Consider the following 25,392-nt stretch of genomic DNA (forward strand, 5'->3'; position numbering starts at 1 on the left):
TGTTACATTGGATACAGAATTTAGGGGTGCACCAAAAACTTCAGTAATCGAGGTGAATAATATTTAATGCACTATTTTAAAAACTCAGAAGTGATGCAGAATACATGATGAACAAGATATTAAGACTTTAAATAAAGACAGGATCAGTTTTCTACCAGATAAATGGACTTGGACACACAAATCCACACCCACCAATTGATACAGTTTTGCCCTTCATTTCCAGGAATGCAAGCAAGTACTTAGTACAATGAATTCAGCAGACTCTTCAGGGACATAAAAGAGTTTTCATGTTTAATATCTCTGAGAGTGGAGCACCTGCGACTTCAATTTATTGGCTTTGAACATTCCTGTAACATAAAATGAAGGACAACTTACAGGGTTTGAATTAGCAGTTGTGTTGATGATTAAATTTCTCAAGAAAAAACACAGGAGTCAGGTTTTAGTAGCTCCTGGGACATCTCATCACCGCTAAGCAGCAAGTATACTGCTTTCCCAGAAGGGTATCAGGTTCTCAAAGGAGAGATCGCACACTGTCTTTTAAAGATTGACATCTCTACGGACTTAGGGATTGTAAAGAATAGCAATCTCATCAGCATCTTCCCCAGGTATACATGAGGAGTGTGTGTGTGTGTGTGTGTGTGTGTGTGTGTGTGAGAGAGAGAGAGAGAGATAGAGACAAAGACAGAGACAGAGAAAGAGACAAGAAGGAGGGAGAGGAGAAGAAGGAGGAAAAGGAAAAAAATAGGTAGGTATTTAGAGAGGCAGATAGATACAGAGATGGAAATTTTAGGACAAGTTATAGAGCACTGAATAGGACTAGAATGTCTCCTTTTCCTAAATCAGGAGCGAGTTTCCTACCTTCCAGCTAACACTCAGTATAGGAGGAAGAAAATGTTTAAATATATAAAATTAATAGGGTGTAGTACTTATCAGAAGTAGAGGAGGGCAATTCCAGTTGTCCAAAGAAACAGGTGCACTTTAGTAGAAATCTTGGAGGATTGTCTCTCCGAAATATCCAGTATACAATCTTACATCTACCCATAAGCTCTAACTCTGAGTCTCCGAGTTGAGAGGCATGGAAAAGACCTCAGACACTTAATTTAGAAAATGCCTCTTATAATGCCAGTGCAGAGTGGTAAACTACGTCATAAAATTGGAATTTTAAAACCATTGTCGTTTAAGAGGAGGGCTGGCTGAGAGAAAGGAGATGTCCAATTCTGACTAAATAATATTCCTACAGAGAGAGACCAAGTAATTCGTTAAGTGCTGCACCATGGTTAGTCCCACTAGTATTTAAGTGATTTGCTTAGAAATGATTAAATTCTTAACTGGACTTTCAGAATAATAAGTAAAGCTGCTTTGCATTATTAGAATGGACCAGATTAAGAAGTTAATGAGCACAAAGTCTCTGAACAGTGTGGGATTCTGGGGTGAAGGCCAGGCTTTCCCAAGGAAGATGGAAGAGCCGGGTGGTCCCGCATCTGGGGGCATCCCCCGGGCACGGTGAGCACGCCCCCTCCCCAGAGAGTCTTGAAGACAGGAGTTGAAGCGCAAGTCAATATGGAACCCTCAGAATAAGACTGTCCATTAGAGCAGTACTAGAAATAACCTAGTTTACATTTCTGTTGGTATTGTAAAAATAGAATGTTAATAGAGAGGGTCGTCCCTCTCTTTTATTCAAGTAAAACCACTTCATACTGTTAGGGTCACTTCAAAATTATTCCATCTGAAATTGCACAGGCTTCCCTCACTGAACCAGGCTGGTTTCTTCCTCTACTTCCCATAGATCACATCAATTTTAGTTGACACTTTAGAGGTTGCCTTTGCCCCCAAGGAACTGTGCTCACTCTGAGGACAGGAGACATTTCCTCTTGTTATTCCTAATGCCTGGTAACCTTTATACATATTTTAAAATAAGGGAATAAATGGATGAATTAACTCCATCATTTTGAAGGTATTTCTCCTTTGCGCGTAGCATTTTTGTTTGTTTGTTTGCAGTACGCGGGCCTCTCGCTGCTGTGGCTTCTCCCGTTGCGGGGCACAGGCTCCGGACGCACAGTCTCAGTGGCCATGGCTCACGGGCCCAGCCGCCCCGCGGCATGTGGGATCTTCCCAGACTGGGGCACGAACCCGCGTCCCCTGCATCGGCATGCGGACTCTCAACCACTGCGCCACCACGGAGGCCCCGCTCGTAGCATTTTACACAAAGAAAATAAGAAGCCATGTTTTGAAGTTTTTTTTTTTTGCGGTACGCGGGCCTCTCACTGTTGTGGCCTCTCCCATTGCGGAGCACAGGCCCCAGACGCGCGGGCTCAGCGGCCATGGCTCATGGGCCCAGCTGCTCCGCGGCATGTGGAATCCTCTCGGACTGGGGCACGAACCTGCGTCCCCTGCATCGGCAGGCAGACTCCCAACCACTGCGCCACCAGGGAAGCCCCTGATGATTTATAATAGAGCTATTTTTTCCTAAATCTATATTAAAGGCACAGATGGAAGCACAATTTGTGAACGTAATTAACCAGGATAAGCTCCTGGAAACCCTAGAAATCAGATGGTGGAGTTCCTGGGATGCGTTTGTGTGATGAATAATAGTTCCATTAGTGTCAAATACGTAATACATTTGCTCCACACTTTTATTTGTCAATAAATTACCGTAGAATTTTTTTGTAGCCTAGAGAATAGATGATATAGCCGGTGGGAATTTAATGAATAGCATATGTTATAAAAATTTAACGTAGTTTTCACTGCAGTAGATGAAAATGAAATTAGCAATAAATATGATTTTGACTCTTACAAAGAATACCCGAGTGTACGTAGGTATAGTCAGTGCTTATGTATATAGTAGCTTATGTTTCTGTATTTCACCTATTCCACAAAGGATTTGAGGTTCATTTGGGAAATATACTTAAAACGCAAATCTCCTCCCAACCCCCAGCAAACCTCTCCACAAAGCAGAAGAGAAAGACAGCAGTTTTATCATCAGATAAGCGTTAAATCAGAATGTGGTGCACACCACAGGGAATTCGCCAAGAGAGGCAAAGACAGAAGGAAAATCTCACCCTTTTATGTGGCCAGGCAGCTAGAGCTCCTTCTGTGAATGTTCTCAAGATGAGCACTGACTAGGCCTCAGCAAGACCTGGCAGCAGCGTGTACTATACACATACACAGCCATCCTGAGTTGACCTGCGAATTGCAGGGACCGTCTGTGGTAGCTAATCAGCTTCGTTCAGAGGAAAGACGAACCGCTCCTGTCTTTGTGACGAGAGGTAGGTTTGCAGGTTGGGGCCAGAAGCCTACAGAAGCTCAGCCCCTCACCTCCCACAGAGCCTGGGAGATGGGCTCCCTCTTCCTTCCTGGTTTTGTTTCAAAGAGATAGTCCCCAGGTCCTTGAGAAGGACACTTCTGGGTCACAAAGCTGAGAAAAGTCCCATCCGAAAGATTCATACACATTTCAAAACGAGGAGAGAGTAGTTAATGACAAGTTTTCTAAAATAATTGCTCTGAGCAAAAGGCAGAGGTGGAAACCTCTCTCCTTATTATTTAATGGAGGAGAATTAAGCCCGTTATTCATAGTTTGTATTTGTCCTCACAGGTCTCGTGGGCTGTACAGTTTTACGAAAATACAAAGTTTCAATCAGAAAGATAGTGGAAGTCTTATTTTATTGCTTGGTGAGCATTTCAGGTACTCTGCCTGTTTCCGTGTAAGAAAATACTATAGCATATAATAGGCCAACTGGGTGAACTGTATTTCCAATGAGTGTTTTCTGCCTAAAAAAATTCCTTTTTCAGAGGTGCATGCTGGTAAAGATCCCTAATAGAGACAAAAGGAGCCTCCTAAATGTTCTAAATCAGATGGTCTTGTGCCCCAGTGATCTTAGTTACCTGCCATTAGAACAGACTAGGGGGATTGGGAGGAACACAGATGCCTGTCCTCTGTTACTGTCAATTTCCCCTTTCATGGCTGTTAACGTTTGCCTTAGGTTTTGAGGTGCTCCTATGTTGGGTGCGTAAATATTTACAACTGTTACATCTTCCTCTTGGATTGATCACTAGGTAGTGTTCTTCTTTGTCTCTGGTAATCATCTTTATTTTACATTTGGTAGTGTATATATTAATATAATAAAGGTACATGTAACTTTACTGAAAGAAAAATAGTCTTTATTTTAAAGTCTATTTTGTGTGACATGAGAATTCCTACTCCAGCTTTCTTTTGCTTTCCATTTGCGTGGAATATCTTTTTCCATCCCCTCACTTTCAGTCTGTCTGTGTCCCTAGGTCTGAAGCGGGTCTCTTGTAAAGACAGCATATATATGGGTCTTGTTTTTGTATCCATTCAGCCAGTCTGTGTCTTTTGATTAGAGCATTTAATCCATTTACATTTAAGGTACTTATGGATGTGTGTGTTCCTGTTACCATTTTCTTAATTGTTTTGGGTTTGTTATTGTAGGTCTTTTCCTTCTCTTGTGTTTCCTGCCTAGAGAAGTTCCCTTATCATTCGTTGTAAAGCTGGTTTGGTGGTGCTGAATTCTCTTAGCTTTTGCTTGTCTGTAAAGGTTTTAATTTCTCCGTCGAATCGAATGAGATCCTTGCTGGGTAGAGTAATCTCGATTGTAGTTTTTTCCCTTTCATCACTTTAAATATGTCCTGCCACTCCCTTCTGCCTTGCAGAGTTTCTGCTGAAAGGTCAGCTGTTAACCTGACAGGGATTCCCTTGTATGTTATTTGCTGCTTTTCCCTTGCTGTTTTAATATTTTTTTCTTTGTATTTCTTTTTTGATAGTTTGATTAATATGTGTCTTGGCGTTTTTTCTCCTTGGATTTATCCTATCTGGGACTCTCTGCGCTCCCTGGACTTGACTATTTCCTTTCCCATATTAGGGAAGTTTTCAACTATAATCTCTTCAAATATTTTCAGTCCCTTTCTTTTTCTCTTCTTGTTCTGGGACCCGTATAATTCGAATGTTGGTGCGTTTAATGTTGTCCCAGAGGTCTCTGAGACTGTCCTCAATTCTTTTCATTCTTTTTTCTTTATTCTGCTCTGTGGCAGTTATTTCCACTATTTTATCTTCCAGGTCACTTCTCCGTTCTTCTGCCTCAGTTATTCTGCTATTGATTCCTTCTAGAGAATTTTCAGTTTCATTTATTGTGTTGTTCATCATTGTTTGCTTGCACTTTAGTTCTCCTAGGTCCTTGTTAAAGGTTTCTTGTATTTTCTCCATTCTATTTCCAAGATCTCGGATCGTCTTTACTGTCATTCCTCTGAGTTCTTTGTCAGGTTGACTGCCTATTCCCTCTTCATTTGTTTGGTCTGGTGGGGTTTTACTTTGCTCCTTCATCTGCTGTGTATGTCTCTGTCTTCTCATTTTGCTTATCTTACTGTGTATGGGGTCTCCTTTTCTCAGGCTGCAGGTTCATAGTTCCCATTGCTTCTGGTGTCTGCCCCCAGTGGGTAAGGTTGGTTCAGTGGGTTGTGTAGGCTTCACGGTGGAGGGGACTGGTGCCTGTGTTCTGGTGGATGAGGCTGGATCTTGTCTTTCTGGTGGGCGGGGCCGCATCTGGTGGTGTGTTTTGAGGTGTCTGTGAACTTATTATGATTTTAGGCAGCCTCTCCGTTAATGGGTGGGGTTGTGGTCCTATCTTGCTAGTTGTTTGGCATGGGGCGTCCAGCCCTGGAGCTTGCTGCTCGTTGAGTGGAGCTGGGTCTTAGCAGGGAGTCAGAGATCTCTGGGAGAGCTCTCACTGATTGATATTACGTGGGGCCGGGTGGTCGCTGGAGGTCCAATGTTTTGAACTCGGCCCTCCCACCTCAGAGGCTCAGGCCTGACACCCGGCTGGGGCACCAAGACCCTGCCAGCCACACGGCTCAAAAGAAGAAAAGGGACATAAAGAAGAAAGAAAATATAAATAATAGAGTTATTAAAATAAAAATATTATTAAAATATTATTTAAAAAATTAAAAATAATAAAAACGTAATACACAGAAAAAAAGAAGAGAGCAACCAAACCAATAAACAAATCCACCAATGATACCAAGGGCTAAAACTGTACTAGGATACACATTAAAATCATAAACTAGTAGTCGCATACAGCACACCCCAAGTCTACAGTTGCTCCCAAACTCCACCTCCTCAATTTGGGATGATTCGTTGTCTATTCAGGTATTCCACAGATGCAGGTACATCAAGTTGACTGTGGAGCTTTAATCCTCTGCTCCTGAGGCTTCGGGGAGAGACTTCCCTTTCTCTTCTTTGTTTGCACAGCTCCTGGGGTTCAGCTTTGGCCCTGCATCTGCATGTAGGTCGCTCTCTGGCGCCTGTTCTTCCCTCAGGCAGGACGGGGTTAAAGGAGCAGCTGATTCGGGGGCTCTGGCTCACTCAGGCCAGTGGGGAGAGGGAGGGGTACGGATGCGGGGCGAGCCTGCGGAGGCAGAGGCCGGCGTGACGTTGCACCAGCCTGAGGCGCGCCCCCTGTGCGTTCTCCCGGGGAAGTTGTCCCTGGATCCCGGCACCCTGGCAGTGACGGGCTGCACAGGCTCCCGGGAGGGGAGGTGTGGATCGTGACCTGTGCTCGCACACAGGCTTCTTGGTGGCGGCAGCAGCAGCCTTAGCGTCTCACGCCCGTCTCTGTCCTCACCGACAGCTGCGTCTCGCGCCCGTCTCTGAAGCTCGTTTCGGCGGTGCTCTGAATCCCCTCTCCTCGCGCACCCCGAAACAATGGTCTCTTGCCTCTTCGGCAGCTCCAGACTTTTCCCTGGACTCCCTCCCGGCTAGCTGTGGCGCACTAGCCCCGTTCAGGCTGTGTTCACGCAGCCAACCCCAGTCCTCTCCCTGGGACCTGCCCTCCGAAGCCCGAGCCTCAGTTCCCAGCCCCCGCCCGCCCCGGTGGCTGAGCAGGCAAGCGTCTCCGGCTGGTGAGTGCTGGTCTGCACCGATCCTCCGTGCGGGAATCTCTCCGCTTTGCCCTCTGCACCCCTATTACTGCCCTCTCCTTCATGGATCCGAAGCTTCTCCCCCGACACCCCCACCCCCACACCGCCCCCCCATATCCCCACCCACCCCCCACCCCCCATCCCCCGTCTCCACCAGTGAAGGGGCTTCCTAGCGTGTGGAAACTTTTCCTCCTTCACAGCTCCCTCCCCGTGACGCAGGTCCCGTCCCTATTCCTTTGTCTCTGTGTTTTCTTTTTTCTTTTGCCCTACCCAGGTACGTGGGGGGTTTCTTGCCTTTTGGGAGGTCTGAGGTCTTCTGCCAGCGTTCAGTAGGTGTTCTGTAGGAGTTGTTCCACGTGTAGATGTATTTCTGGTGTATCTGTGGGGAGGAAGGCGAGCTCCACGTCTCACTGCTCCAGCATCTTGAAGGTCCTCCTACATTTGTTAGTCTCTTGCTAAAAGGCTGACTGGAGAGTTAGCTGGTCTCTATCTATCCTACTGCCCCTCTCCAAATACTCACTGTGCGCCCCTTTACAACCTATTGTAAAGGCTCTTATTAAGCTTTACTTTTTCAATGCAAAGAGTACCAACCAAACACTTGCTTATGCCAGTTTACCAGCCCCTGGCCTAACTGATCTGACTGCTGGTCATGCCGGCCTCTAGATACTGCTAAAGGACCTGAACTGTTCTCTGTTTCTGCCGATGTGAACATCTGGTGGACCAAGTATGGAAGGCAGATAAATGACAAGGTATGGCACCCATGTCTAAGAAAACATTGCTCTGTCCCTCCTTCTGGTGAGTTATTTGGGTCTTGCATAACCTACATGGAAGGGCAAGAACTTTCCCTTGCCCACATAAAGACCAACAGGTGAAAAATTGTCCCTTTGCTTTGGAACAAACATGATACTCGGCCTTTCCCGAGTGACACTCGGGGACCAACAGTACATTCAGACTCTGTGGTTTGACCCCACAGGTGGCATCTTCAAATCCCTGGAAAAGATTGTAAGTGGCTCTAGCGCTACCATTCTTGGTACAAACGTCTGCCAAATCAACAAATGTTTTGGATGACTCGTAAGCCACCTCCGTACAACTTGGGGTACTACGGCTGCTCCCATGACTAAGCTGCCTACTACCATAAGCTATGTACGGGTGGACCACTATAAAAATCTGGACTCGCTTGGCCACAGAACCAAGCCTTAGTGCTGCCCAAACCAGACCACAGGCCTCCTGTACCAACTCTTTTGCAACCTGTCCTGCTCTCACAGATTGACAGGAGCACACGGGAGATGGAGGGTATGGATGCTAGCATTACCAATGGCAAAGGTCGTGGAATACTCCAGTTCCTGGAGATGCAGGTTCCGTTGTAACCTTGTCTGCAAACCACACTGGTCTTTTTATGTTGGGTGGCAGCAAAGTATATAAAGGGTGTCCACCTAACCGGTCAGGACAATGGGGACTTGGATACCTGGCTCCTTCTGTCACCAAATACTCCACCCTAAATGCAGCCAAATTACAAACCTGGGCTCCTTTGTTCATAAAACTGTGTCCCATAAAGGTGCCAGCAGGGAAGTCATAGACAATCCATTGGGTATCACAACTCCAACTTCTTTTCATTGTTCAGGATCTTATTCCCAAGCTATGGAGGTTATGAATTAGAACAGCCATCTTAACTCTCCATGGTAGTGGAACAAGAGTTCAGTTCCCCTATGCAAAGTGTGAAAATACTTCAGTCAGAAGTTAACAGCCTAGCATCAGTGGTGCTCCAAAATGGACTTGCTCTGGACATCCTGACTGCTCGGCGAGGATGAGCTTATGCAATCATCAGTGGAAAATGCTGCTTCTACGTAAATCAAATGGGAAAAATAGTCTCCAACTTACTAAAAGTGAAGGAAATGCTTTCGTCACATAAATGAAGCAAAGCCGTTTTATTGGACTGATGTCTTCCCGGGACTGGGGAACTGTTTCGGTAGGGTTTGGGGAAATGTACTTTGATTTGATTTGTTCTTTTCTGTTTTTCTTCATCCTCATTCTAACCTATGTTCTTTTCTCCCTTTGCAGATCTCTTAGCACTGAGCTACTCACCCAGTTTTGCTCTCCACGGCCATCACCTTAGCCTTTTCTTTGTGAAACATCAAGGGAAGTTGCAGAGGAGGGAATCCTTGGGGCTCAGAGCGGGCCGCCCAAGATATGCCTCACCGGCACGTTGATTATTTTGAACGGAGGCTACCAGGGAAACGGTCAGTGAGGGGAAATGATTGAAAACCACAACAAAAATACTCTGGCCCCCTGCCTTCCCCCAAAGTGCGAACTAAATCCATGTGACGGTATCCTCCCTATGGCAGGAGGCTAGAAAGCATCCTTGTCACCACAGTTAGGAAATTCAAGGCTAAGAAAGCTGGATAAACGAACGCTGACACTTCTTCATTAGGCTGCTTGCCCAAGCAAGCACAAGCCTCTTTGTTTTGTCGAATGTATAAAAATATTTATTTGTCCAAAACTAGATACATTCAGCGGGCTTTGGTCACTTCAGGCGGTCCCATTTCTGAGACCTCTGTGTACATGAATTAAATTGGTTTGTTTTTCCTGTTAATCTGTCTTGTGTCCACATAATTATTAGGAGAGCCAAAAGGACCTCAACAGGGGTAAAGGAGAAATTTGCCCGTCCCCGTGTTGCTAGACAAGGTCACACACATTCACTGGCTCAGAAAAGATTTGAGGAGACCCTAAGTTTTCACCTCTGGCTGATCTTTAGTCTCCAGGTGTACTGGGTGGGAAGACTTGGGAAAATGAAAATGGTGTATACGGTGATGAAGCTGTGCACCCAGCCCCAAGGTAATCTGCAGAGACCAGGAGAGTGGTTTTTGAAATTTGTGTTTCCTTGCTACCTCCCCAAACCCCCTGACCCAGCACCCCGGCGGTTTAAAAAAATAATAATCGGTTGTGTCCACCCACGCAGTGGAACAGAAACACCAGTGACTACACAGCACACGGCAAAGAAAGCCGTCTAACCAAAAATAGTTCGGCACAGTAACGGAAAGGATCAACTACAACCAGCAGCCACACATGAATACGAGGGAGAAAAACCTCCTCCCCATTTACTGCATTCCAAACTTCAAAATCTCCAGTTTTCAACACCACTTACAAGGCATGCAATGAAACAAGTGTGTATTTGCCCCATCACAGGTCAGATAAGCAAATTAATAGATACTGTGCATGAGGAAACCAAGTACTTTAACTCTGTAGGCAGACATTCAATCAAGAGTCATACCTACGCTCACCTGACAAAGGAAACGATGGAGCAAGAACTAAAAGAAACCAGGAGACCAAGGTCTAGCGAAATAGAGACTCTCAACAAAGAGACATTTAAAGCAGAAACAAATAGGAATAATGGGCTGAAAAACCACAGCATGTGAATCAAAACCTTCAGTAGAGACTTCAAAGGAAGGTTTGAGCAGGCAGAAGAATCACAAAACCTAAAGTCAGGTTAATTGAAATCATCCTGGCTGAGGAGCAGAAAGAGAACAAAAATAATGCAGAAAATGTAACAGCCTAGATTATTTGCCAGACTCCACTGAGCAATCCGAGGCTTACGTATTTGCAGTCCCAGGTGGAGACAGGAGAGAAAGGGGCAGGACAAGTATTTCAAGAAATCATGCCCCTCACACTCTTCAGGTATGGCAAAACTCATGAATCTACACATCACACTTTCCTTTACTCATACCTCTCTCTTCCTGAAGCCCTCACCTTCCTTCAGCACCACCTGATCCTCTGGGTGAGGTGCTTGGTCCACGAGTTTCTATTCGGTATGCCCGTATTTTGTTCATGCACCCCCTCTCCCTGGGTCATAGGAGGTCACCGAGGGCAAGGATTCTCTAACAACTTTTCTCTTCACAGGAAGACTAGCCCCAATTCCTATCGTTCGGGTGATGCTTCATTAAAACTCATGAAGAAATTGTGCCCACATAATGTCGGTTTAATGACCAACGCAAGAATAAAATGGGGAGGAATAAGAGTCATCTTCCTTCACTCCTGCACTAGTGTTTACAAAACACTAACAAGTCAACCCCAAACGTTCTCCTCCTGGAAGCTTCCCTGGCAAATGCATTCCCTCAATGTCCTCATCACCCTCTGGGGGCCGTAATTGATATTCTCACCTCCACAAGATATTCTTGTCTGTCGGTGATTTGCCACAAGGGCATGCCTATTCCTCTGTTTCCAAATGTGTGTCACTGCTAACTCCACCTGCAATAAAGCATTTCTTGTTGCTCACAAAGACAACGGAACTCACAAAAAAGTCCCAGTTCAAGGTGGTGGAAGCATTTGATGCAGGAATGGAGGAAAGGGTGGAACGCAGGCACAGACCAACTCAGAGACACAAACCTTAACAAATAAGTAAGTGAGTAACAGCAACCCAGAGCACGTGTATCGAAACAGGGACATGAACAGACTGCGACAGCTATGGCACTAGAGGCGTGCATATGGGCACAGGCATGGGTGGAAGATCAGAGAGACGAAGGCATGGGCAAAGCCAGAGGAAGGAACACCAACTCACGCTCAGAGTGAGAGATCATGGGCAAACACAACACGGACACACCATCTTCATTTCAGACAGAGGAAAACATGAACATGTCCAGAGACCAGGACACGCAAACGTGGCTCAGAGTGATTGAGCCAGAATGCTCATAGATTGATCAGTAATCTGCTGGGCCTCACATGCCCTGAAGTTCAACGGAAGAAAACCTCAGGCAACGTGTGCAACTGTGCATTCAATCTACTCGCACCTAGATATTAGGCCCCACGTGAAAAAGCCCTTAAGAGACTGGGTCACACCTACGTCTAAGCTCTGTAGCCCAGGAGGAAACTCAGTAAGCTATAGCCTCTGGGGCACACATCATGCCAAGTCTCCAGAGAATGACAATCAAGTCAACCGTCCACAGTTTACGGTTCCGCTACCTGATCCATGAACGTCTGCCCAGCTTCACTCCAGGACAGGTCAGGCCTAAGCATAGCCTTGGTACCTAAGCACTGGCAGGAGATGTTAGGAGTTGGGGGAGCCTGTCCCAACCTTTGCTTTGGTGATTAAGTCCTTTGCAAGACCTTACTAAATGTTCTGGATGTGGATAAATATCCTGGAGTCCTTAGAACAAGCCCCGTCTGAGGTTGCCTAAGACCACGCACCAGTATGCTGTCCCACTCCCACTGCAGGGTTATCAGAGCATAGTTTATTTTTACCAGCACCAGGAAAGACAGGGACCAGCATGTGGAAGCCCCAAGGGTTCCTTGAGGTGTACAGTGCGAGAAGCTGAGAAGACCTGTTTCCACAGTGTCTGTGGGGTGGTTGTGGGGACAGCAGCGGGCAAAGGCCAAGCCTCGCCTTCTAGACCTTCGGATGTCTCCACTGTAGAAGGGGCATAGCTGGGATGTAGATGTTCAAATACAAAACCTGACACTGAGCAGGCGATCTAACTCAGTGCACTCTGAAGGGGACATCCGTGACTCCATGAACTTTGATTGTCAAACCCTCGTCCTGGAAAGAGCTGGGGCTTTTGGGAGAAGGCTCTTCTACCAAAAGTCGTTGAGCAAGAGCTCAACATGTGGGACGGAAATGGTACTGTCAATATGCCACCCTCAGGGACGCCTGTGCTGGAGCCGCTGTATCTGGGAAGAGAGAAGAACACTGGGGGGACAAACATTGAACATTCCCTGCTCCGTTTGTGGCAGAGTCTGTCCTTTGCCTGGTCCAGAGACAGACGTGCTTCTGGGAAGCAGCCAGCCACTTGGCAAGGAGCACCCGAAGTGCTCACCACTTCCTGGGTGAGCTCGGTATGCTCTAGGTCTTCCCATTGGCCTCAGGGGCACAGACTGCTGGCAAGGCCCCAGAAGAAGGACAGTGCCTTTGTGGTTGAAACACGGTGTGCCCAGCCATTCAGCGAGGATGGGACACCTCTACCAGACTGTTCATGAGAAAAATGTTTACTTTCTGGGGACCTGGCCTGAAGCGGGCCTTGGGCAGAGGGCTTAAGCCTGTCTGAAAATAGGGATATTAACCACTGTGCCGTCACGGGACAGAGAGCACACAGCTGGGTGGCCTGGCACTTGCCTGTTTAACATCCCCAACTCCCCACTCCCCCCACCTCTCCCCTCTCCCCGTGTGCCCTTTTGTACCCAAACTGAGTCCCCCGGAAAAAAGAACAGAGTTCACGTGAGCTCACTCAGATGTGAGGGACTCCGTTTTTGTTTGCTTAGCCGTTTCCCAGCAAACTTACCTTTTCCCCTGGTCACCTTTGCCAGAGCACACTAACATCCTCACTGCCTTCCCACCCGTGTCTCCCTCACCTCCCCAGATGTCCTCCATACACCTTATACCCCCATGTCCTGAGATGTTGTCTGGAACCCTAGCCCTGAGGGGCTAATTGTCTCAGCAAAAGACCCTGTGTTCATATGCACTAGAAGGGCATCCGGTCCAACAGTGAATTAAATGCTAAGGCTTCCCCCCATTGTATCCCATTAAAGTGTCTGATGATATGCAACAGGGAGGATACATGGAGGACCACTATCCAACAAAATTAACTTCCAGCATTTCAATCTCAGGCCCTTGCTCACCAGGCCCTTTCCTTGAACTTCCGCATTTCCCTTGGAAAAATGACAGGCCCCAGTTAACCAGTCCTTCTCTTATTTCTCCTTCCTCCACAACCCCCATCCCACAGGCAGAACTGCATCCTCTGATGCAATCCCAAAGTATGATTTCCCCCCACCTCTACAACTCTCCATGGCCTGGTAATTCCCAGGCAGCAAACTGAGAAGCCTGCCTGGGACTGATGTGTCTACCCTGAGCCCCTGCACAAACACCACACAAACACATACAATTGACGCTGCTTATTTATCTTCCGGTTTTATTCCAGGTTTACTGGTGTCTCCCTCTCTGTACATCTCACCACCAGACCTCTCTTCGTTTCTTCGTGTGCACGACAACCACGTTGACCGTTCGCCTTCACCCAAAGCAGCTTCTTAGGTCAAGGGTGATGCTCCATCACACGCATCTCAAGATCGGGAGTGCCTTTGAAAACACACACAGGCACACACATAATAACCCAACCTCTCTGAACAATGCTAAAGACCGCTTTAACTTTTTAAGGCCCTGCCCAGGAGACAGAGTCACATCCCCTGTGATCTCTTACATTTCCTCCAACCGCATATTAGAAACTTTTCTTCACGATCGACGCAAAACGGCCACTGTTCTCACAATAGCCATGGCAGGTGAAGGAGATGCATAAGAAAAGTAAAAGATGACGGTGATGATCAAAACAGAAAAAAATGATGGGACAGCGGGGTAAGGCTTTGCACAAAGGGGACTCACACACCTTTGTGGAAACGGGGTGGTGGGGGAAACCTGAGGCAAGCCCAAAGGCAAGCCCAAATTTAAGGGGGCGGTACAGGAGGCCTGAGCGTGGGGCTGATGGCCATGGAATGACAGTTCAGAGACGTGCACCTTTGAATCTCAGTGACTTTGACTCTCATGCTGCTTCACTCGCCTAAAGCTTCCCTAGTCAGAACCAGTCCTGCACTGCAGTTTTCCAGACGTGCTGTCGCACCCTGACGCCCTCACGCCCTGGTGTCACTGTATGCCTCTGAGCCTCAACTCCTCCATGAGTGAAATAAACGACCCAGCTTACTCATTTCAGCGCCCAGCCCCTGGGCTCCTTACCCACCTGTCCTCCTCTCGGTGACCTGTCCCGGTGGGGCCTTTCTCCCTCGGGTAGTAGCGCAGGGGATTGGGCCACAGGTCCTCGCCGATGATCTGGTAGGGGAAAGGGGCCCGGTCGGGACAGGCCAGGCCAGGCCAGGCCCACACCCCTCCCCCCGACCAGCCGAACAACATCGCCATTGCTGAGGAGGCCCAGAGGCACCCCACCTCAGCAATCCTGCTAGATCCTACACAGCTGTGGTCAGAGAACCAGTTGAAGAAGTTAAGGCCGCTGTTGTTGTGCCTGCGGCTATACACCTCCTCTTCAAAATGACGGTGCCACTGAATTGGAGCGAGACGAAATGCCCTATATCCTGTGGGAAAAGGAGCGTGGGACAAGGGCCTAAATCACGTTTCAAGTTCACCTCACCCCATCTGCCCTCCCCCACGATCCAGGGAGCTGTCTCTTACTAGTGGCCTCAATGAGATACTCCTTAACAACCACCTCATTCTGGAAAAAGGGGTTCTTCCGGAAAAACAACATGATCTTGCGGTAATCACTGGGATCTGCGAGCTCCTCCACCTGCCGGGACAAAGTGGAGGCGGAGGGTGAAATCTCTCTCCAGCAGACCTGCTCTTTCCTGCTTTCCGGGATAAATCATTTCCCCTCTCCTCCCCAGCCTGACCTTCAAGTTGGTCATGTAGCTAAGCATGTCTTTATCTTGGGTGCTAATCATGGCCGACATCCGGGGGTGGTTCACAAACTGCTTTATGTCAAGGAGCCTCTAGATGCCGGAGGTGAAAGGGCTGGGAGAACAGAGCGAGCCTGGACAGCGGCCTGGGAGTGTCTGATCTCAAGGCCCCACTAGCATCTAGTCCTATTCCTTCAATACAGACTGCATGAAGGAACAATGAGCCCCTCGGGGTGTGCATATCTGTGCACCAAAACAGGGAGCCTCCGATTCTGAGAGGGAGGCCCTGATCTCCATCTGGACAGAACAAGCTTAATTCCGCACAGCAAACACTCCTGGCTCTAACTAGGATGCGCTTTCATAACTCCCCACTCTCACCTCTGTTTTCCCTGATGGTTATTCCAAGAAGAACCTGTGCACAAGACAACTCTTTTGTCTCAAGAGGCCCTGGTACTAATGACGATACCTTTTTGGACCTCTGCAACTAAAGCCCTAGTCTTATTTCCTGCTATGCAGAAAATCAGCATGCCCCCACAATTTCAGGATCACATTTCCCTGAGTGTGCCCACAATGCACAATCCAACGGATACATTTTGGTACCCAAACGGCCCGCTATGTTAGGTACCCCTTGCACTAGCCCGGCCACAACGTGGTCTCTCAAATACAAAATTAAGGATACAACTTTGACCCAGAAGCCAGGGATGCTCTGGATGATGGTGCTTCTGTGTTCCAGATAAGGCTTCCGCCTCCGAAGTGTTGTGACCTTGAGACGAAAGAGTTGTCGGCTGCACTCCGCATTCACAGGCTCCAGCTGTAACTGCAAGACCTTCAACGCCTCCAGCGCCTCCAGCGAGGCGCTCTTCGGGGACGGCCCTGGCTCTTCCTGCCCCTGCTCCTGAGGCTTCTCCTCCTGCTCTTCCGCCACCACCCGCTGCTGCTGCTGCTTCTCCGCCACCACCTCCACCTCTTCCATCATGTCCTCCACAGGCTGCCAAAACACCTCCATGATCCGCGCCACCTCTCCCTCCAACAGGGCCGCGCATTGCCGCACCACCTCCCCGATAAAGATGGCGGCCTCCTCGCCCCACCCATCAGCTAGGGCCAGCACCCTACCCACCTCCCGCACCACAGCTGGCGACCCGCGGGCCCCTGCTTCCTGAGGACCCCCTCCCACACCTAGGACGACCCCGGGTCCCGCCTCACTGCCCATGCGGACCTGGCTCGGAGCTGGGGCAGCGGCGAAGGTGCGGCAGTTGGAAGCTCAGCACGTGGGGCGAGCACCACGCACTCCCAGCAACTACAATCACGCTTCGCTGCGGGCTGAACCGTTCCCAGGAGCCTCTGCGGTGAAGAGAGCTGAAACGCATGCGCAGGAGCATTGGCCACCAGGCATGCGTGTCCAGGTGGCAGGAAGCAGCTCCAAGCCACGCCCAGGCCGCTCGGCCCCCATCACGACCAATCAGGGCGAGGACAGTGGGCGTCACCCTCGGCTGCCTCGCCCCTCGCCCTGTGGAAAGAGGCCGGTCTCCGGGATTGCCGGGTCCGCCAAAACACCCCTTCCGTCCCCCGGACTTAGTAGCCCAGGTTCCACAAGGAGCTTGCCTCCAGGGAGGCCTCCGGCCTTGCGTCTGGGGTGCCTGGGTGCCCTGTGATACCTATGTGGCCTGTGCCAGTTGGAGCCAGGTGTTCCCGCTCCAAAATCAGGAAATCAGAATCCGGTTTGCCTCGGGACCTTTAACCACTGGGAGCTCTCAGAAAATGTACAAGGAAATGCATGGTGGCCGAAGTTGCTGGATACTTTTCTTCCAGGGGACAGAGAGCCCGAAGCTCTGTGGCATGAGCGGGGAGTGTCCGGCAAACCCAGCTCTTTGCTCGACTTGAATTCCTTTGCTCAAGAGCAGAAAAGCCACGCAGTGAAGAGCTCCGTCTGAGTGTCTGTCTCCCCTCTGACCGTAAAAGCATCATGTTGTATCCAAGTTTCCACCTTATCAGGTTGGTTCCAGGGCTTGACTATTTTCCTTTGTGGACTGTATCCAGTGGTGGGATGTTTTGATTACTGGCTCTGTCCACAGTGTGACTGTCTCCATTTGAGTCTGGAACCAGTGTTTGACATTTTCAGCTTCAAACTGAGTCCAGGATCTGGCTAGATCACCTTCAGATTGGGCCCAGGAGTGGGCTGTTTCAAATTCTGTCTCGATCCAAGGTTTGCACGTATCCATCCATTTGAGTATTCAACCAAGGTCTGACTCTATCAGATTCAGGCTCAGACCAAGAAATGATTGTCGGAGATTCAGGTTGGCTCCAGGTTCTGATTTTATCAGTTTGTGTTTGCAACCAAAGTCTGACAGCATCAGCTTCATGCCTAGTCCATGCTGTGACTGTATTAACTTTAGACTGTGTCATGAGTCTGAATGTAGATGATTCAGGCTTTGTCCATTGATGGATACTACCAGCTTCAGACTGAATCCATGGTCTAACCACGTCAACTTCAGGCTGAGTCCAAGAGTGGATGTTTTAAAGTCTGCCTGGGTCCTCTCTCCCATTTGATCAGGTTTTGTCCAGAACCAAGATCTGACTGTACCAGCTTCAGGATGGTTCCAGGGTCTGATTGTTTCAGTTTCAGTGTGGGTCCAATATTTGATTGCATCTGCTTCTGGCTGAATCCAATGTCTATCTTTACCTTCTTCAGTCTGAGTTCTGGGTCTGGCAATTTGGAATTTAGTCTGAATCCAGGGTCTGCTTCCTTTAGTCTGTAACCATGGTTTGGTTGTATCGGCTTTTAATTGAGTCAAAGGTCTTGCTGATTGCGTTCCTGACTGGGTCCAAGTTTGGACAATGTCGGCTTCAGGCTGAGGCCACGGTCTGATTGTACCAACTTTAGAGTGGATTAAAGGATCATTTACCTTAGTAACTGTATGAACCAAAAGCCATGTTGTATCTTTAGTCTGCATCTGGGGTTTGACTATACAGTGTCATGTTTATTCAATGGACTCCTTCTACCCACTTGACTTAAGGATCTGATCATCCTTGTCTTATACTGGGCCAAAGATGTAATTGTATTGACTGCAGATGGAGCTCAAGTAAAGTTCCTATTAAGAGTTGATGCAGTCCAAAATTGAGTTGACTTAGATTCAGGGAGAAGCCTGTATTCTTCTGTCTTTTGTATAGGTCCTTGGGATCTAACTATATTTAAGACAGGCTGAAACCAGCGTTCCAAGGTATCGGTTACCATAGAATATTGGGATCTCTCTTCATATAGTATGGAATGAGCCCAGAATCCAATTTTATGAACAATTAAAGGGACCCATGGTTGCAAGTTATAAGTTACTGGTTTAACAACAGCATCAACTCTATCAGCTACATGATGTATTTGGCTTCTAACACTCTCCTCACTAGATTGAATTTGCGTAACTATTCCTGTTTTATCAGGCACAAAATGGGTCCAAGGTCCAACACCAGGTGTAATTTCTAGCCAGGGTCTAGCTAGAAGTTGACCATGGAAAGGAGCCTTACTAGACTGAACTTGAGACTGAACAGTATTAATCTCAGAATGAACTTTTGATCCAGCTATGTCACTTGAAAACAGAACATGTGATCCACCAGCATTACCTAACGGTGGAGTATGAAGCCCAGTTATACCACCTAAAGGTTTAACCCAGGATCTTAGTGAATCTGTCATAGTTTGATACTTATATTTCATTGCGTCTCTGTGAGGAAGGTTCCAGGGTGTAGGTATATCAGGTGTTGGAGTGTTCTGAGGTCCAGACAGAACAGAAGGATCAGAAATATCAGCCACTGGGGTACTCCAGGGCATAGCTGTATGAGAAGGATCCCATGATGTGGCAAGAGGAGAGGTCCAAGATTGTACCATTGGGAATGTGCTAGCGGAGGAGAGCTGACTGCTTTGAAGGCGTAACTGTGTGCTGCCAGGAAATGAGTCTCCATTATTTGACCCAAAAAATAGTGGAGGAGGATTTCAGCGCTGTCTGTTCGGTGGGAAAGTACCTAATCTTCTCCTCCATGACTGTTCAGAGAATCCATGGGAGGTCAAAATGGTAGAGGCCCTGTTCAGGCTAAGCCTGTCTTGTATACCACGTCCTACCCCAGGAGAAAAACTGCAGGGTAGAGAAAAAATAGGATCCAGTGGCTTCTGGGGTGCCTTGATTAGCCATCTCATCCAAGATAGGCAGGGGGCTGTCTTGGTCACAAGAACTGGGTCATAACAGGCCACTGAGGACTCACTGACGAGGCCTACCAGTTCCCAGTGGTTGCCAAAGTGACAGAGAACAGGACTACCCTGCTGTATCTGAATAAGGCAACAAAGATAACCCATATATATATGAGATAGATAGGCATATATTAAATACATAAGAAACATATCCACATTACATATAGGTATATAAGTGAATTATAAGATACATATTTATACATTATGTATATGCTTAACATTGTTTATAAGGACATTAAAATATATAAAGTTTATCTTTTTTTCTACCACATATAAATTCCAAATGACATGACAAACAAGTGCCTACTTCAAGGAGGTCCATTAAACCACTTAGGTACAAATAACCATAACGCTGATTAAAAGAGGAAAATAGTAGGGGGAATTTAGAGAACATTATAAAACGTAAACTACATATTCAGCAACTTTATTTGGATGTCACTTATTATCCCCTTAGCTGGGTATTTCTAGGCAGACTACCTCTACTGCTTTTAGTCTGGTTCAAGCCATCATTCCTGCTTCCTTCTCACCCATCCTTATCCCAGCATTTGTTCTCATCCAAGCAGGCAGAATGACACTCAGAGTAAAGGCCAAGGGCTTTATGTTGTTACCCCCTGATCTCAACGCTTAACGTTTTTCCTTTGTTCATTTTGCTACAATGCAAGCATCGTAACCTCCTGTTCTTTCCATAGTTTCAAAGATTATTTTTAGTAAGTTCTCTACTTCTCAATGAAAATATTCCAGCTTTATTTTATTTTCTTTTTCTTTTTTTAAAAACATCTTTATTGGAGTATAATTGCTTTATAGTGGTGTGTTAGTTTCTGATGTTTAACAAAGTGAATCAGCTATACATATACATATATCTCCATATCCCCTCCCTCTTATGTATCCCCCCCACCCTCCCTATCCGACCTCTCTAGGTGGTCACTAAGTACCATCCAGCTTTCTTTTTGATCTGAAGAATAAATATCTCTATGCATCTTCTTTTACATAGTGATGATATATGTTTACATATATCTATATGATTATGTAACCCTCATAAAGATTACATCTGTGAATTGCAGTGGAAAAAACTTTCTTTTTTTTAAATTAAATTTAATTTATTTTTTATACAGCAGGTTCTTATTAGTTATCTATTTTACATTAAACTTTTATGTATCGTTTAACATGACATCTACCCTCTTAAATTTTTAACTGTATTGTATAAGATTTGTCAATCTGTATACAGCATGTTGTACAGCATATATACAGAATTTATTCATCTTGCATAAATGAAAGTCTACATATATTTCATAGAATTTTACACACATTTTTATATGTCCCCCCAAAGGTAACTGCCCTTATACAGTAAGTACCCAGCAGTCTTCTGGATGACTCCAGATGCAAAAATTGTTACTTTCAGTTGGGTGGGTATGTTGATGGTGGCAGAATGAGAGGTCCACCAGCTTAACTGACAACTTCTTGATACTGTTCCCAGAGTTACCGTGGTCTGAAGGAACAGATATAGGAAGGATTGTGAGATATGGGTTATTATGTCTCTTACGTATTTTATACCATAGCTTCCTAAGATTTTTACAGTATATCTTTCAATTTTTTTAATTACATAAAATTCCTGAAATACCCTCACTTCTTTGCTTCCGTCTCATCTCATATACACTTACGTTATACACACTTGGAATTTGTAGCTGTTCCCAAATCCTTGCTAAACAGAATAATAGAACACAGAATAATTGTAACCATTGATAGTTACTTTACTTCCTTAAGGACTCAGTTGTTTCTCCCTGTAAAGTGGAGTAATATGGATTTAATTATTAATAGTTTTTAAACTTTCCATTTTATTTTCTGCTTCATTTGCTTTTTTATATTAATTTCTAAACTACATTTATGATACAACAGACCATAACTTTTGTGGCTTACTCTGATATTGGTATACCCTGCAGTGTCTGTATGAGCAGTTATAACAGCTCTTCCAGAAGATGTTATAAGTGTGAGAAAGCAGTATTTCTTCCCTCCTGATAGGGTATCGCAGGATGACCACCCCTGTGTCTCCTTTGACTTGATCTTTTCCAGTCTATAGCCATGTAAGATACCTTCTTGGTCCGTGACTCCTGAAATGTCAGAGTTTAAATGTTTCCTAAGGGAAAAGAAAAATAAAGAACATAATAAAATTAGAGTGAGAAAAACATCCATTTAAGCCAAAATGTCTGCCAGTATAAGGTCTTTTACTTACTTAGCAATATAATCCAACAAATTTCTACTTTATATCCCTGTAAACTGAAGTTCTACATTACACACTGAATACAATTTGAGTTTTAGAACTTCAAGCTTCCTTTTTAATATATTTTCCAAAGAAGATAAAAGTCCTTTTAATGCATCAAAATCCAAAGCCAATATAGTTAATTGTAATGAAGCAAATATAAAAAATAAACACAACTGTGATTCCCTTATGGCTCTAGGTATACTTAAAGTTTAGTCAGACAGCTGGCTATGGAGAGGATCCACCACCGACTCATGAATAATAATGCCCTGGCGGGTTTCAGCCATGGATACTAGCCATGAGGTGTCACGGGATGCTGACGGTGGGGCAGTCATTGGGGTCGATGAGCTTAACCACTGCTTTTGAGAATTAGGTACTAAAAGGGTCAGATAGGGAGGGGAAGAGGTAAACATAACATGACAAACAACATCTTGTTGAATGACTAATGAGATTTGTCATCCTACATTTTTTATTTGATGAAGAGGGAAAAGAGGAGAATACAGAGAAGAGTGAGAAGGGATAAAGGTTGCAAAAATGGAAGATTAAGTGAAAGAGAAGAATGAATAAGAAATAGGAAATGAGATTAAAAAAATAATGAGAAAAACAGAAGATATTTTAAGAGGTTAAAGAAAAACAAAAGTATCTTCCCCAGTTCTAAGACAAAAAAGAGGAGAAAAATCCCAGGTATCTATCACTCACTACCACATCAGTGAAAAAACAATCCCCAAAACTGGTAGAAGCAAAGTGGAGCTTTCATGTTGGCTCACGTGTATGTGAATGCAAGAGAGGATTCTAGTAGAATAGCTCTCAAGGTTGAGACTGAGATTACAGAGTACAGAATGTCTGACATCACAATAACTACTAGTGAGATAGCTACCTTCCTTCTATCACAAGTAATCAACTAGAAATGTTATATGTAAGAAATTTAATGAAGTTAAATATTTTTAAATTAAAATTTTTATCTATCTCAATATTAACTTTCATTTTTGGAATGGGCCAAGCAATATCCCAGTTCCACACCATGAAAAAATTATGATCTATTTGGGCATTACCACGTGGCTTTCTTTACCTACTACACACTACTTATTAAGTAAAGGAATTAGGTAGGCCTATATGACCTGACATAGAAGTTAATGAAATACTGATTGATTATAGTTTAAGATATGAATACACAAATGATACCATATTTTACTTATACACTTATTCACATGCCCATACCTACTTAGTCATCACTCTCAACTCAGGAACACTTATCGTATAAATTTGTAGAAAATTATCTCAAGACCTAAATTCACTTTGCTATGATGGCAGTCTGGGGCAAAGAGAAACTATTCAATCATTGTTTGCCAAAGTCCTCACATAGAATGTGCTATATACGGAACACATAAACATGAGGAAAGAAGCTTTTACCCTAATTGAGTTTTCAATTTAGGGGAAGAGTATGTTATTTAAGGTGAATTTCTGCTGGCCAATCCAGTATAAAATCCATTATATAAGAATAAATTTATATTTCATATCATATGAGTCATGAGGTAGCAGCTAAGTCAGCTTTATGATTTGATCAGAAATCTGAGTTCATTCTATCTACTTGGAAATTTTTGTACTTGACATTCATCCTCGAGATGACTGAAAGATGCTTTCTGTATTCCAAAGAAGAAATGAAATAGGGCAAAATCTCATACCTTCCAGCTGAGTCAGACATTTAAGTCTCAATAAGTAGCCTTTTCTGACACTTACAGTGCTCCCCATTGTATTTCTCCCTTTATTTCGTACCCTGTGCAAGGAACTACTCTTATCAATTCAGCCTTACAATAACACTCAGAAACATTTTAAAGTAATAAATTTGTAAAAATGACCACTCACAACCAAGAGGAGCACAATGCTATAATAATGAACTATGGAAAAACTATGGGTATTAAACTTACGCTTGAATCGAAATCTGAAGGATGAGTAAAAATCAAGGAAACAAAATTCGAGAAGGGAGTTACTACCCTTTAAATAACTTGTTTAGAGGAAAGAAAGCATGTGGTATCCAAGGTATTTAAAGAGAGCCAGTTAAAAGAAAGTAAAAAAAAACGAGACGGGGAAGCATCATAAGGGCAGAGAAGGAGATGCTTACTCAATATAACCCTGTGAGAAATTCTCAGCGCCCCCTCTTCCCCCAGCAGTGGTCATGAAGTTTTATACTGGGTTTTTAATTATTTTTAAAGGTAACAGAAAAATATTCAAGGACTGAGGTGATATCAAGATGGCAAACTAGGAAGCTCCAGGATCCCGTCCCGCATTCCAACACCAACTCAACAGTAATATATTAATTCAAATACCTTTGTGGGAGCTCTAGAAACCAGTCAGGACCTGCAGCAAGCAAGCAAGTGCACAATCAGAAAAATCCACACTCCGGATCTTAAGAAATTCCATAGCGCTCTTGTCCCAACTCCTCCCAGTCTCAAAACTCTGCAATTGGAAGGAAACAACCGATCCCCGGTTCCTCCTACAGGATGGAAGAAAAAAAAAAAAAAGAACCAAATGTTCACCGTTTTATGGACTGATGGTGGCCAAAGGGTTGGTTTCTGTCCTTACTGACTGAAAGCTCAGAACGGTTTGGAAGCATGGTTTGGACATAGGTTGGAGGCCACTGAACAATGGCAGGTGCCACAGCATGTGAAACCTGCCGGAATAGTAAAGACCTGCAAGTGGCTGAGTACGAGAGATTACGGGAACAGGAATATAATGGAACACCTCAGGCCCTAGGAGAAACAAGACTGGGCCTCTTAGAAAATAAGACATGTAAAAGTAGATGTATATAGGACACAACTGACAAAAAACTACACGTGGAAGCCTACAGAGGCACATACCCAGAAAAGGCCTGAGAAGACCCAAATCTTCTCTCCATAATAGTTAGTAGATGTCTTCTCCTGCACCAACCCAGACTGCAATGTTTATTACAAATGCCAGATTTTCAAAACAGAGATAAAAAACAAACAAACAAACAAAAACAATACAACAGGAAAGCATGGCCTATTCAAAGGAACAAAATAAATCCCCCAAAAACCAACCATTCAGATATTAAATCTTTGGACTTACTTGACAAACAGTTTATATCTTCTGCATTATTGAGGTTGTTTGGCATATAACAATAAATAAAGTTAAAGTGTACAATGTGTTCATTTAATACACATATGCTAGAGATGATTCCCAACAAAGAGTTAGCTAAGTCCTCCATCATGTCACATAGTTAACCATTTCTTTCTGTGGTAAGAACAGTTATGACCTACTCTCTTAGCAAGTTTCAAATGCACAATACAGAATTAATTACAGTAACCATGCTGTATCTTGATCCTGCCACAGCTAATTCATGTTATAACTGGAAGTCTGTACCCTTTGACCAACATTTGCCCATTTTCCCCACTCCCTAAGCCCCTGGTAACTACAACCCTATCTGTTTCTATGAGTTCCGTTTTTCTAGTTTCCCTGTATAAGCAGTTACGGTATTTTGCTTTCTCTGCCTGACTTAATTAGGATAATACCCTTGTGGTTCATCCATGTTGCCTTGCCAAATGGCAGAATTTCTTTCTCCCTCATGACTGAAAAATACTACACTGTATAG

The 25,392-nt window shown here is 45.2% G+C and overlaps 1 protein-coding gene across 1 annotated transcript in view; it reads right to left on the bottom strand.

The window, feature by feature from the left end:
* The window catches only part of LOC137217899 (testis-specific Y-encoded protein 3-like), an 80,934-nt gene extending 64,421 nt beyond the window's left edge, over positions 1–16,513 (bottom strand). Inside the window, exons 1-5 of the mRNA XM_067724897.1 lie at positions 15,983–16,513; positions 15,298–15,375; positions 15,083–15,194; positions 14,840–14,985; positions 14,637–14,725 (exon numbers count right to left, since the gene is read on the bottom strand). Coding sequence (XP_067580998.1) covers positions 14,637–14,725; positions 14,840–14,985; positions 15,083–15,194; positions 15,298–15,375; positions 15,983–16,513 — 956 coding nt within the window. The remainder of the gene's footprint in view (positions 1–14,636; positions 14,726–14,839; positions 14,986–15,082; positions 15,195–15,297; positions 15,376–15,982) is intronic.
* Between the last annotated feature and the right edge of the window lie 8,879 nt (positions 16,514–25,392).

This window comes from Pseudorca crassidens, chromosome Y (genome assembly GCF_039906515.1).
Source record: "Pseudorca crassidens isolate mPseCra1 chromosome Y, mPseCra1.hap1, whole genome shotgun sequence".
NCBI lineage: Eukaryota > Metazoa > Chordata > Mammalia > Artiodactyla > Delphinidae > Pseudorca > Pseudorca crassidens.